The following is a 12374-nucleotide window of genomic DNA, read 5'->3' as shown; positions in this document are numbered from 1 at the left end:
ATTCATGGAGACTTGGTATTAATTCCTTTTACAAGATTTGTCTGTTGGGATACTCAGATGGGGGGCGGTTCTACTCGGTAATTCTACTCTGGGCCCTGTGACGTACGAAAGGAACAGAAATCTGATCGGCTCGTTTTAGGACACGTTTTCTGAAACAGACAGCTCACAAAAAACAATCGGGGTTGTCTTTTCTAACCGTTTGTGTGTTAGTAGGCCCATCAGGGACCCAAATGTATGTGCACAAGCACTGAAAAGCACCCCTACCCCAATATGGCCTTGATTTATGACCTTGTTGTCTTCATCCCAAAGTTAAGTATTACTGGCTGTCCAATTTTGTCTTTGTTTTGGAGATTGGATACGACCGAACTGGTCAGAGTCTTCAATTCCAGTATCTCTCCAAAAAGCGACTCAACCTATCAGCATTCACTTCGGTAATGCGATGTTGCGCCAGCCCGCTTCAACCCCGCTAAACCTCCCATTTTCCGACTGAATTAATTTGGTTTCAATCACATTTGTGTTAATGGCGTCGATGGTTCCTCCTGCCAATCACCCGTATATCCGCAATGTGTGCAGCTGTTTGGCTCTGCAGCTGAAAAGGCCCATTTCTATTTTTTTTTTTCTCGTGCTCTGACACTGCTATGTGGGGGGATGATCGATGTGCGTGCCCTGGCTCCCTCTCGCTCTGTCAACTTCCCTCTTTCCCGAAAGTTTTCAAACCCAGTGGTTCCAGTCTGCAGATTGCCACTGCTGATACTGGCCCGTGACCACCCTTCCAGGCTTGGTATTTGGGATTTCTTTCTTGATCCGGCTCAGTGAGGGGGCTTTTTAGCCTAAATATATGTGCGTGTGCATGTGCGTGTGCGTGTGTTGTAGTAAACTCATTTCATTGAGGTCCATATCATTACACTGGCTTATTTCCTGTAGGCGCATCTACGTCGGCTGAACGGCCGCGCGTGGAGGAGCATGTTTTGACAGCGATGCCACTGGAGATGGAAAAGACCGTCACCAAGCTCATGTACGACTTCCAGAGGAATTCCACCTCTGACGACGACTCCGGGTGCGCGCTGGAGGAATACGCCTGGGTTCCCCCGGGCCTCAGCCCCGAACAGGTATCCGCAAATGTGCTGCAATACTTAGTCCCATGGAGGACGTCGGGAATCTGAGGGAAAGGCACAACACGGACATGTATCACGGAGCTGGACGTCAATCTTCATTTCATGCAAGATTAATTGTTGATAAATGACTCGACTGTCTGCGTTAGCGCTGTCACCCAGATGGAATTGAGGTCACAGTCTGACGGTGTGATGTCCACGACCAAACAATAAAAACTAACCCGCCGACTGAACGGAGGCTTCGCTGCATGGAGATCATAGCTGGTGCTCCGTTGGGTTGTTTAAAGTGATCACATATTTCCCACATTCTTCTATATTCTATATCAATGACTTGCATTTGATTTTTATGAGAATGTGGCTTCCATTTCCAAATAAAATACAGCAAACTGAATGCGATGATCAAAAAAAACACCAATAGATAGATAGATCAACAAAATAGGCAAAATAATAGGAAGCAATGCAATAAAATGATATGCATTACATAGGAAATTTGGAAAATATACAATAAACCTTGCAGTTAAATACAATACAATATGACTGAGGCGTGTTGTGATATGAAGTCTGTTCTGTTCGCGTCTACTGATGTTCACGTAATTTCACATTTCGGTGACTGGATGATGAGCAAGTGGATGTTGGAAGAATTTGAGCATGTGCCAAAGCATTCAGAAATGTAAACCTTGAAACATCTTTCCAATTTTGTCAGTGACACCGGTGAAAAAGTGTGAAAGGTCAAAATAATTAAGCCTCGTGCGTTCATCCCTGAAGCGAAAGAGTTTTAGTCGCAAGGGCTTGTGAAATATTAGAATAAAAGCGTGTGCTCTGCTGCGGCGGACCTCCCAGGGCTCCGTTAATAGATGAGAAGCATGGCTGATAATAGTCATTTTCTCCAGTCAGCCATCTTGACAGGATGCGGGAGGATGCTGCAGCCTCGCTCATGCCACAGCAGATAAAAGCGATCAGAGCTGCCCATGGCTTTGACGTGCACTATACAGTGTATTTAAATGTAAGCCTGTCACTTCCATGGGGAGATGGAAGGAGCCGCTCGGTTTAAGGATCGCAACTCTCGCTCTGCAGAATGGTTTTTGGGGCTGGGAGAAAATAAGATCATCGTGTAGTATGGTTGACTAACTGACTTGTTGTTAGTGAATCCATTGTTTTAATCTTCTGATTTAATTGTTAGTTGTTGTTAGTTAAAAGGCATGAATTGGAAAATAAAATGAAATAGACAATTTAAAGGCTCTTTGTGAGAACAAAAAAAACATTGTATATGGGGATCATTGCCATAATAACAGTTTTTTTAGGTGGCTTATTCACTTTAGATGTATATGCAACGTTGATTAAGTTTAACGAATCAGAATAACTTGGTTAAGATTGTAGTCGTACACAAGAGGGAACCGTGTAAAACTGGCTAAAAGCTCTGGAAAGGCTAACACAACCTGTATTTTCAGCCCACGCTGCTCTGGACGCTCCCAGTCCAAGTGTAGGAGAGTCCAGGCTATTGCTGTCTAGTCATTTAGCCGTTGATATTATATTGCTCTTTATCACCAGCAATTATCCTTTCCTTCATTTGAAGACGACAACAGGCTCGCACCAAATTCAGAAGATCGCACAGTGACTTTAAAGTTTACCCACCCAGCGAGCGGAGGTTCTAAAAATACTACACACTAACCCACAGCTCAGTCTCTGCAATGTGACGGCACTTGGGAGGCGGTTGACAATAATGTGTTCAAGTCAAAAGGCAAATTAATTATTAAACCTTTTGACTTGAGGAAAAATAAACAAGAAAAAAAAGGCTCAGTTTTACCCCATTGTTTTGCAATGGGAAACTGATGCAACTGATTTATTTTTGTTTTTGTGGTTCGAAAAAGATATCTTCAATCGTGTTTTAAGAACAACAGAAAACATCAGAATTAAAAAGGAATGTTTAGGACTCAAATAAAACCAGAGTACTTTGCGTCAAAGGCTGTCAAGAACAAACAAGGCGTTCTCCATGTCCGCAGATCGCTGTGTGAATTCTCCGATTTACACCTTTTATTTTCTTATGGACAGTTTTTACAAAGTGCAAAGCCTCACAGAAGAAGTTATCACCAGTTACCGAGGTTACCACGGCAATCTATTGCAATTTTTTGGGCGGAAAAATGAAAACAGAGAGAAAAGAAATGCATAGTTTTGTTCAATGCTGAATCTGCTGATGTACAGTAGCACACAACCTTTCAGTACCAGACACCTTCAATTCCAGGAACATATTTGTAAGAGCAGCGCTGATAGAGAGGAAAAAAAAAACCTCCATGCAGAAAGACCTGGAAAAATAAGTATTTCAGCTGCTTACAGATTCATCAGACATTTCACAAGTAAATGATAAAAAAGCAGTTTTGTTTTTTTTAACTATTTAGTTAGCATTTATGAGTCTGTTACCATGGCTACGACAGCACCAATGTGCAAAGCTATTTTACCCTTCACACTAATATGGATCAAACTGAGTGTGTTGCTTTTATAGATCCAATTTGGTGTTCTGTGCTTGTTTCAGGTGCATCAGTATTACGGCACTTTACCAGAGGACAAAGTTCCTTATGTGAACAGCCCGGGAGAAAAGTATCGCATCAAGCAGCTGCTGCATCAGCTGCCCCCACATGACAACGAGGTACAAAGCTCATCTATTTTGTCATACATCGACAGTTTAGTGACCAACATACCAATTTGATATGACACATATATGTGTATGTAGGTGATAAAATATGTACTAGAAGTGATCACCAACTGTACCGGTCAGGTGCGCTACTGTAACACCCTGGACGAGGAGGAGAAACGGGAACTGAAGCTCTTCAGTAACCAGAGGAAGAAGGACAACCTGGGCAGGGGCAACGTCCGGCCCTTCCCCCTCACTGTCAACGGGGCCATTTGTGAACAGGTATGGCTGAGAGCTGGCCATGGTTTCACTTTCATTTTCATTTACTTGTTGGATACGATAATATCGAAAGAATATCAATGTCAGGAGGAAATAATTATTATAACAAAATAATATGGAGGAGCCAAAGTTTACCTCAAATTTAAATAAATCAATTAGTGAAATGTAGAATCGTGTTTGTCTTTTGTCTGTTATAAATGTATTTATTTTGGATTTGTTATTATTATTATTATATTTCTTAATCCCCGGGGGAAATTCTGGTGTCACAGCAGCAAAAACAGTGCAAGACTAGAAAAGAGATGAGAAGTGAGTTAAAATGAAAAAATAACATGCACAGATCTAAGGGAGCTGCTGCAATAGGCACTGTAGCCGTGCCAAGCAGTTCCAATATGGCTGTTCCAAGCAGAATAATCCAATATATCCAAAAAGTCATTCTCCTACCTTTGATTTTCCTTTTATCTCAGCCTTCTCTCTGTTGTCTGGTAACTATGCATTATCTCCTTCATCTTGCTCTTTCTGTGGCCTATAGTGCGGCAACCAGATCAACGGAGGGGACATTGTGGTTTTCGCTGCCAGGTCCGGCCACGGCCAGTGCTGGCACCCTCAGTGCTTCGTCTGCAGCATGTGTGAGGAGCTGCTGGTGGATCTGATCTACTTCTACCAGGACGGAAAGATCTACTGCGGCCGACACCACGCCGAGAGGCTGAAGCCCCGCTGCTGCGCCTGCGATGAGGTCTGTCACAGCTTAGCGCCTCCAAGGGTTCTGAAATAGCTCACAGATGCTTTCGGTTGGTTTAAATTGGTCCAAAATTAAAACGTATCGTCGCAATGCCAACTACGTGAAAACGTCTAGATTATGCACCTATTCCTTTGGTTTTTCTTCATTTGTTCAGAGCATTTGTGTTCACGTCTTTGTTGGCAATGCAGATCATCTTTGCCGATGAGTGCACTGAGGCAGAAGGTCGGCACTGGCACATGAAGCATTTCTGCTGCTTTGAGTGTGAGGTGGCTCTGGGCGGCCAGCGCTACATCATGAAGGACGGACGACCGCACTGCTGCAACTGCTTTGAGTCGCTTTACGCAGAGTACTGTGATGCGTGCGGAGAACACATAGGTACTGCACCGTGGGACATGCAATGACACTGAACTGTTATAGAGCATTGATTTCGGAATCCTATGGTAAACATACAGGCAGTTCAATGCAGACATGAACTATGGGGGGAAAAAAGCTTGAGTTAGAAAGCAGCTTTTTAGTATGGGATCAGCACTCCCAGTCGTGTGCAGCTGCAAAGGTGTAGCCAGAGCAGCGATATGTGGACGGTTATTATCCTCCCAGGCTCCTGAGACAGTCGAGGAACTGGAGCTTGTTTGAGGGGATGCCATGTTGCATCCAGATGGAAGCTCTGAAAGATTATTAGTTCCCCTAGCTCCGGAGAAGGTCCAATGAAATGTGTTATTTTATTTTACCGACCGAATAATCAGCCATTTGGGTGTCACAGAACAAATATTATTCTCCCTCAGGGAAATAAACTCAGCTTGTGCGGGATCTCATTCATCATGCTACACAACATAATAATTCCTAGAGGCACATGTTTTTAAGATTAGTTTCACTTACAGGCTCAAACCAGAGCGTGTGCTCGTAGCAGCTACTCTTCCCGACCGTCCTCATTACGACAGCGCTGGAATCACACAGCACATATAATTGTATTCAGTTAGTCGTTCATGCCATACCATTAGTGATAAATTGTTGTAGCCGTTATTAACCCAAGGAATATTATAAACAAGGAAATAAAAAATTGTGAGGCCGGTTAGATAAAGACTTATGGGTGTGACATTTTTGTATGTTATTAACTATGCTTGATGTCATTCACTACATGGATATGATGCATTAAGTTCACGGCTCTGCATTATCTCTCCACTGTAGGCATTGACCAGGGCCAGATGACATATGACGGCCAACACTGGCACGCGACAGAGGAATGCTTCTGCTGTGCCCGCTGCAAGCGCTCACTACTGGGCCGCCCTTTCCTACCCAAGCAGGGCCAGATCTTCTGTTCTCGTTCCTGCAGCGTCGGACAGGTACTTACAATATTTATAACAGCATACAGTTTTATTTAGAATTTGATCGATTTTCTGAATGCTGTCAATTGCCAGATACAAAATGTCCTTTTATGTCATTCTGTGGGAACTTGGTAGGATCCCGATGAATCTGACTCTTCGGACTCAGCCTTCCAGAGTGCAAGATCCCGTGAGTCCCGCCACAGCACCAAAATTGGCAAAAAAGAGCGTCGGAATGCCAGCCAGGAACGTCGAAATGCTGAGGCCCGCCAGCCAGCCTCTGCACCCATGCCTGATCGTCTGTCTGCAGAAATCGACCCTCTCTCTGTTCAGATGGATCGTTTGAGTGTCTCCTCTGGGCAGACGCCTAGTAGGACCCCGAGTCGCACCCCGAGCCGCACCCCTAGCCGCGCCCCGAGTTTAAATCAGGTCTGGATGAGCCGCGATGAATCCTACGCTTCTGTTGCCTATGAGAGCTCAAAAAGGGAACCCTCTCCCACCCCAGCGCCTATACAACTGCTGGGCCAGTGTAACCCCAGACAAGGCTATAACCCCAATTCAAACCCTCACCCCCCGGCACAGAGCCCTGTCAACCCAGGGAAGAGGCCTGATTCCTGGGTGAAGGAGCAAGGCAACACCAAGAGAACCCCAATGGCTGCCCTGAGGGGCCACTCCTTCAACGAAAACTGGATGCACCACAGCCAGGATGAGTTCAGGCCCAACAAGCTTCGTACCCAAATGAGCTTCAATGAGATGTCTAGCCAGGGCCAGGGCTTCTCAGACAAGAGGAGCATTAGTCTGCATGGATTCCAGAGGGATCACAGGCCCCCACTGACCCGGAGGAACCCTGTCAATGCCATGAGCTTCAATGAACCCCTCACTCCTCTAGAACAGACTCCTCGTGGGTCAATGGATTCCCTCATCATGTCCAACGCTGCAGGTGAAGTTAGTTATATAAAGTCAAATAATAGCATTGCATGGCACAGAATAAATGTACCATGATACGATTGTGCAATACAATATATTGACCTGATAGTGATGTCTGATATATCTGGTATTTCATGTGCAATAAGTGCTTCATTCTCTTTCCAGGTAACTCTCTGGACGGGGTTACTAAGCGTCAGGAACATCTCTCAAGATTCTCTATGCCTGACTTGAGCAAGGACTCGGGTGTCAACGTGTCTGAGAAGAGCAACATGGGCACCCTCAGCTCCTCTGTCCAGTTCCACAGCACAGAGTCTCTCTCTTCCTCTCGACTGTATGGGAATATGGACGCTCCATTGAGGGTGGGCTACCCGCTACAGTACTGGGATGTCCCTCAGCCGCTTGCCTTTAATGGCAAAGGTCGTGTTGGCATGACGGGCAGCAGTGGAAACATACGCATGGCTCCCATGATCGAGAGGACCCCCCTTCGGCGCCCGCCTGGGCAGGAACTTGTATCCCAGCAACAGTCGCAGCAACCGCAGTCCAGACGGCGTAAACACCACCGTGGTAACCATGGTAACAGCCAACGCAGCAGCATACGACACCACAAGCGTTCCCGTCGGTCCCGCTCTGACAACGCCCTGCACCTGGTGGCTGACAGACCTGTGCACATGGTGGAACCGTCACACCGCCGTGTGCAGGAGGACTATGACCGCTTCCCCTCTGGCCACTCTGCCAGGGCGCTCTTTGGCCTGGGACCAGCAGGCTACAGGCAGCAACCATACCGGCCCTGCCCCCGCACCACCTCAGATCTTACCCTACAGAATGCCGGTTGGCAACCTCCGGGGCAGGGAGGCCCCCAGTGGGCTGATGGCCACAGAGAGGGGGCTGACCCCTGGTGCTCTAGCAGCTCCTCAACCTCGGAGTCTGAGGAAGATGAGGGTTATTTCCTGGGGGAGCCCATGCCACGACCAGTGCAGCTACGCTACATCAACAATGAGGAACTGCGGCATCGCTATAGTCCCTCTGGAATGGTGGGGCATCACGGGCCCCTGCACGGACCCATTCACGGTCAGCTGCACACTCGCCAGAGGAGGAAGAGCAAGAACTGCGTAATCTCCTAGATGTGAAGTAGAGAGAAGGGGTGGGAGAGAGGAGAGTGAAACAAGAGAGGGCGTAGGAGGGAACAGGGAGTGGGAAGGTGTAAGGGAGACAGTGGACTGCATGTACCATAAAATGGAGAGGAAAAAGAGTGTGGAGGGGATGATGAAGAAAGGAAATGGCAGATCCCAGCTGTATGTGAGCTTACACAACTCTAGTGTTTGTGTACACCTACAAGGTATGATGTAATGGCAGCACAGCGGAAGAGCAGCTGGCTTAAAACAGTGGAAATGTTGACAATAATTGCGATCAAATGTAATCACGGCAAAATAACTGATCACTTTGACCTCTAAATATAGTCTCGTCCAGCAAATAATGGGCAAACAGTGTATGTATGTGTGTATGTATGTGTGTGAGTGTCTGTGTATAGCCATGTACCGGAGGGAAACACCACACCTTTTACAGGTTAAAAGGGAGTGCTTGGTAACACTGTAGTGATCGGGCAGGTCGGACCAGCTCCTGCTCACAGCTCAGTGTCCTCTCCCGGCCCTCTGCCGTAAGCCGACCCTGTGCAACAAATCAGAAATTGTACTGGAATATTGAAAGCCGTGCGCTAGGTTCTGAGCTGTGTCATAGTGGAATCCAAAAGCTGCTGGAATATAGTGTTGGCTCGCGAGTCCAGTTTTCACCTTGTAAAAATAGTCTGTTAAAAAATTGTGCTCTACATAGACTGCTCTCCATGCTTCAGCAGGGACAGAGGATTAGAAAGCCTCGACTCCTTGTCCATTCAGGCAAAGTGATGTCAGGTATGGTCCTGTCTTATCTTCTGCAACATGCTTTTTTTTTTCTTTTGAGAGTAACATATAGATAACAAAGGAAAATAATAATAATAATAATAATAATAATAATAATAATAATAATAATAACAATAATAATAATAATAATAATAATAATAATAATAATAATAATAATAATAATAATAATAATAGCAACAATAAATTAACAATAGCTGTCAAATGTATATAAAGTACTAAAAAAGGTTACTAAATTAATTGATGTAGTAATGTAAATGTTATGTACATATGGTCTTAAATATTTATATATAAATATATTTTGTAATTTAAGAATCAATATTTGTATAACAGTGTAGAGATGCATGTCCCTTTGTTGTTGTCCTATATGGAAATAAAGTGTGTGTACAATGAATGAACAACCAGGACGTTGCATTTTATCGTCCAGCCTTCTGGTTGTTTGTGTCTGAGGTCTTGTTTCCGAGGGATGAAGTCATCTTGAGGAATCATTTCTTGCTCTTTAAACGTCCAAGGCTCTGGTAGAGGAACCGCCATCTCTTCATCGGCTGCCTGCTCGGATGATAGCACATCAAAATGGATCTGCACCTCAGGCTATATTGCCCAATAACCCTGCCCTAAAAAGCGGTACTTCGGAATTTTTTGATGTTTATCCTTATCTTCTTCTTAGGGGTGGTGTTGTTGATGGATAGGATTTCACATGAATCCAACTTTCGCCAGCTACTGGAGAGCCTCTCCTCTAGTGATCATCTAGTCGAGTTTTATTCAACTTCAAAAGCACTTAGACATAATCCACAGCAGCCCGTCGTGGCAAATTGGAGCCGTAATAATGTCGAAAATGTTGCTAAAAATGTATTTTCTGCTATCTGTAGTCTCTGTGGACGTTCCTGCGCACACCCTAATCAGGCATACTTTTAGGGGATCTTCTGCGGCACTAAAGGAAAGACAATGATGGACTGCTGGAATCAAACAAAGGCTACTTGTCTGAACCCGAATATATGAATGTGGATCTGCGATAAACAGATGCCGGGATGGCAAGGACGGAAAGTGCCTCAGCGGAACTGACTGGCGAACCACACGCAGCTGCTCAGAAATGGACATCTGTAAACTAGTGGTGATGTTGTGGTCGTTGTATTCAGATGCATACGGACAATTCATGTTTTTGTTGCCAAGAATGGGACTTGGTTGTTGCCCAAATTAAGAGCTCGGTGCGTCTGGCATTCAAAATTTCGATATGTCTGTGATAGAACTGTCACAGTCAACACATGTATCAGCTGTGCCAGTGACAATGACTTACCACCTATTATAAATCCAGGGGTCTTGGAAACTTTCTTCGAAGTTCCGAAAAATAAATTTGAAAGAGAGATCCAAACCTTCAGGACTCATTTGTCAATTTTCAATGTGTGAGTTCAGTTAAGTACAATTCAATTGAATTTGATCAATAACCCAACAATGATTTCAATTACCATTACCACATGAAGGACTTGTGTTTTTTTTATGATGCAATATTCATTCCCTGCATTCCAGTTCTTTGGGAAATGTGTTGTTATTGTTTATCAAGATTCAGACGAGAAGGTCAATACAATTTCATGCACATGTGTCCAGTATGGAGACAGCGGCGTAGACCCCCCATTGTTCCGACGGCCCGATATTCCGAAAATCCCAATAGTCCGAAAAATGTCCCATTGAGCGAGAGCCCATTTGTCTGACAGCCCGTTAGCCCAAAAACAAATGGCCATTGCTCCGAAGGCCAATTGCTCGGAAAATACATACTGCCGCGGAGCCGGTGGGGAGGCGGTCTGCCGAGCGGCCCGCCAAGCGATGAGATCGCTTCTGAAAAATTCCTGCCCGCCTTCTCACGAGCCGCTGGAAAATGCGGTGGTTGGGAAGCTCTGCTCTACGGAGCCTGACATGGGACACATGGGACTTCAGTGCAGTGGCTAGTCTTATTCGGGGTTAGGGTTAAGTTTGGTTCTAAACTATACCATGGCTCTCCCCGTGTCAGCGTTAGGGTTAGGGTTAGGGGTTTTTTTAAAAGAAGAAATGGATATACAAATATGTCTGGGGTAAGGGCAAGAAGGGGGTATAGGGTAGGGTAAGAACAATAGGAAAGGAAAGAAAATAGGGTTGGGGTTAGGATAGGAATCAAAGGCTGGGGTTTGGGTCAGGGTAGTAGATAAGTGAGGGACCACTAAAGGAAATGGAAGAAGGGGGGGGGTTGGAATTAGGATCCATATGAAGAAGGCAGATAATAGAGGGCATAATAGGGTTCAGGTTGTTGAGTGTTTGTTTTCGGGATAACGGTCTGTCGGATAATGGGCCATTTTTCAGACTATCGGAATAACTGGCTGTCGGAACAATGGCATGGCACCATACTGACCAAGTTATTTATGCGATACATCTACATACGTCTTTGTGACGAGTAGCAAATAAAAACATTAAATCTTAGTTGTTTCAAACACAGCTACATTTGGATCCTACACATTTCATCCACCCATGTGAAACACTCCGTGTTTGTTCTGGGTTGCCAGTTCCGTCAGCTGAGTTTTGTTTACAGTAATGTCCTGACGTGAGGCGTTGCAGTTCATACCAGGCAACCCCCAACTCACTTGTCAAATGTGTCAAGAAAAGGAAAAAAAAGAAAGAATTACCTGACAGTCATCACATGCAAGTCAGAATGTGCAACCAAAAGGCTGAGCACCAGGCGTGGTAGTATTTTCTAGGCAGACAAACCTGAATTATAGGGGCAAACACAAGAAAAGTGATATTCCATCACGCCAATATAAATTGCACCATGTTTTCTTTTACATTCTAAAAAAGGACGGTGGGCCATGCACACACCTTCAATTCTCTATCAGCTTCATTTCAATATCGTTTAGGCTTGAGAGAGGGATCTTGCGTGGGGCTTGTGCATCATCATCACTGAATGGATTAGCACTTCACAAGCAGGCAGCTGCTCATACAGCAGCATCGTGCGCGTGTGTGTGTGTGTGTGTGTGTGTGTGTGTGTGTGTATGTGTGTGTGTGTGTGTGTGTGTGTGTGTGTGTGTGTGTGTGTGTGTGTGTGTGTGTGTGTGTGTGTGTGTGTGTGTGTGCCTGCGTGTGCGTGTGAGTGCAGGAGTGCACGCGTGTAGAAGTCCGCATGGAGCTACCTGTATCCAGACTGCTTTCTCGCAAAGCCCACCTTCTCCCGTAACCATGGAGATATGAGAAGTAAGAGGCCTTTATTTAAGTGGATTCAGACTCGCTCTCACTCTCTCTCTCTCTCTCTCTCTCTCTCTCTCTCTCTTTCTCTCTCTCTCTCTCTCTCTCTCTCTGTCTCTCTCTCTCTCGCACACAGACACACATTAAGAGCAGAGCTTCATGATGTGCTCTCACATTGGAGGCTGCTTTAAGACACGTTGCATGAGAGCCACTGTCAAAATTCCAAAGTGTGATCAGGATGAGTCAGAACAGAACAACACA

General features: G+C 45.2%; 1 protein-coding gene across 1 annotated transcript; it reads left to right on the top strand.

Annotated features, from left to right (window-relative positions):
- Positions 1 to 743: 743 nt before the first annotated feature.
- On the top strand, positions 744 to 8123 carry LOC307241091 (prickle-like protein 2; the record flags this gene model as incomplete). Its single annotated transcript, XM_080015092.1, has 9 exons — positions 744 to 781; positions 925 to 1109; positions 3640 to 3753; positions 3883 to 4020; positions 4547 to 4750; positions 4945 to 5131; positions 5942 to 6096; positions 6214 to 7015; positions 7168 to 8123. The coding sequence occupies exons 2-9, from the start codon at positions 978 to 980 to the stop codon at positions 8121 to 8123; spliced, it is 2688 nt and encodes an 895-aa protein (XP_079871218.1). The 5' UTR covers positions 744 to 781; positions 925 to 977.
- Between the last annotated feature and the right edge of the window lie 4251 nt (positions 8124 to 12374).

This window comes from Zeus faber, assembly GCF_960531495.2.
Source record: "Zeus faber genome assembly, chromosome: 15".
In the NCBI taxonomy this organism is placed as follows: Eukaryota; Metazoa; Chordata; class Actinopteri; order Zeiformes; family Zeidae; genus Zeus; species Zeus faber.
This window is presented reverse-complemented; position numbering and strand designations above follow the sequence as displayed.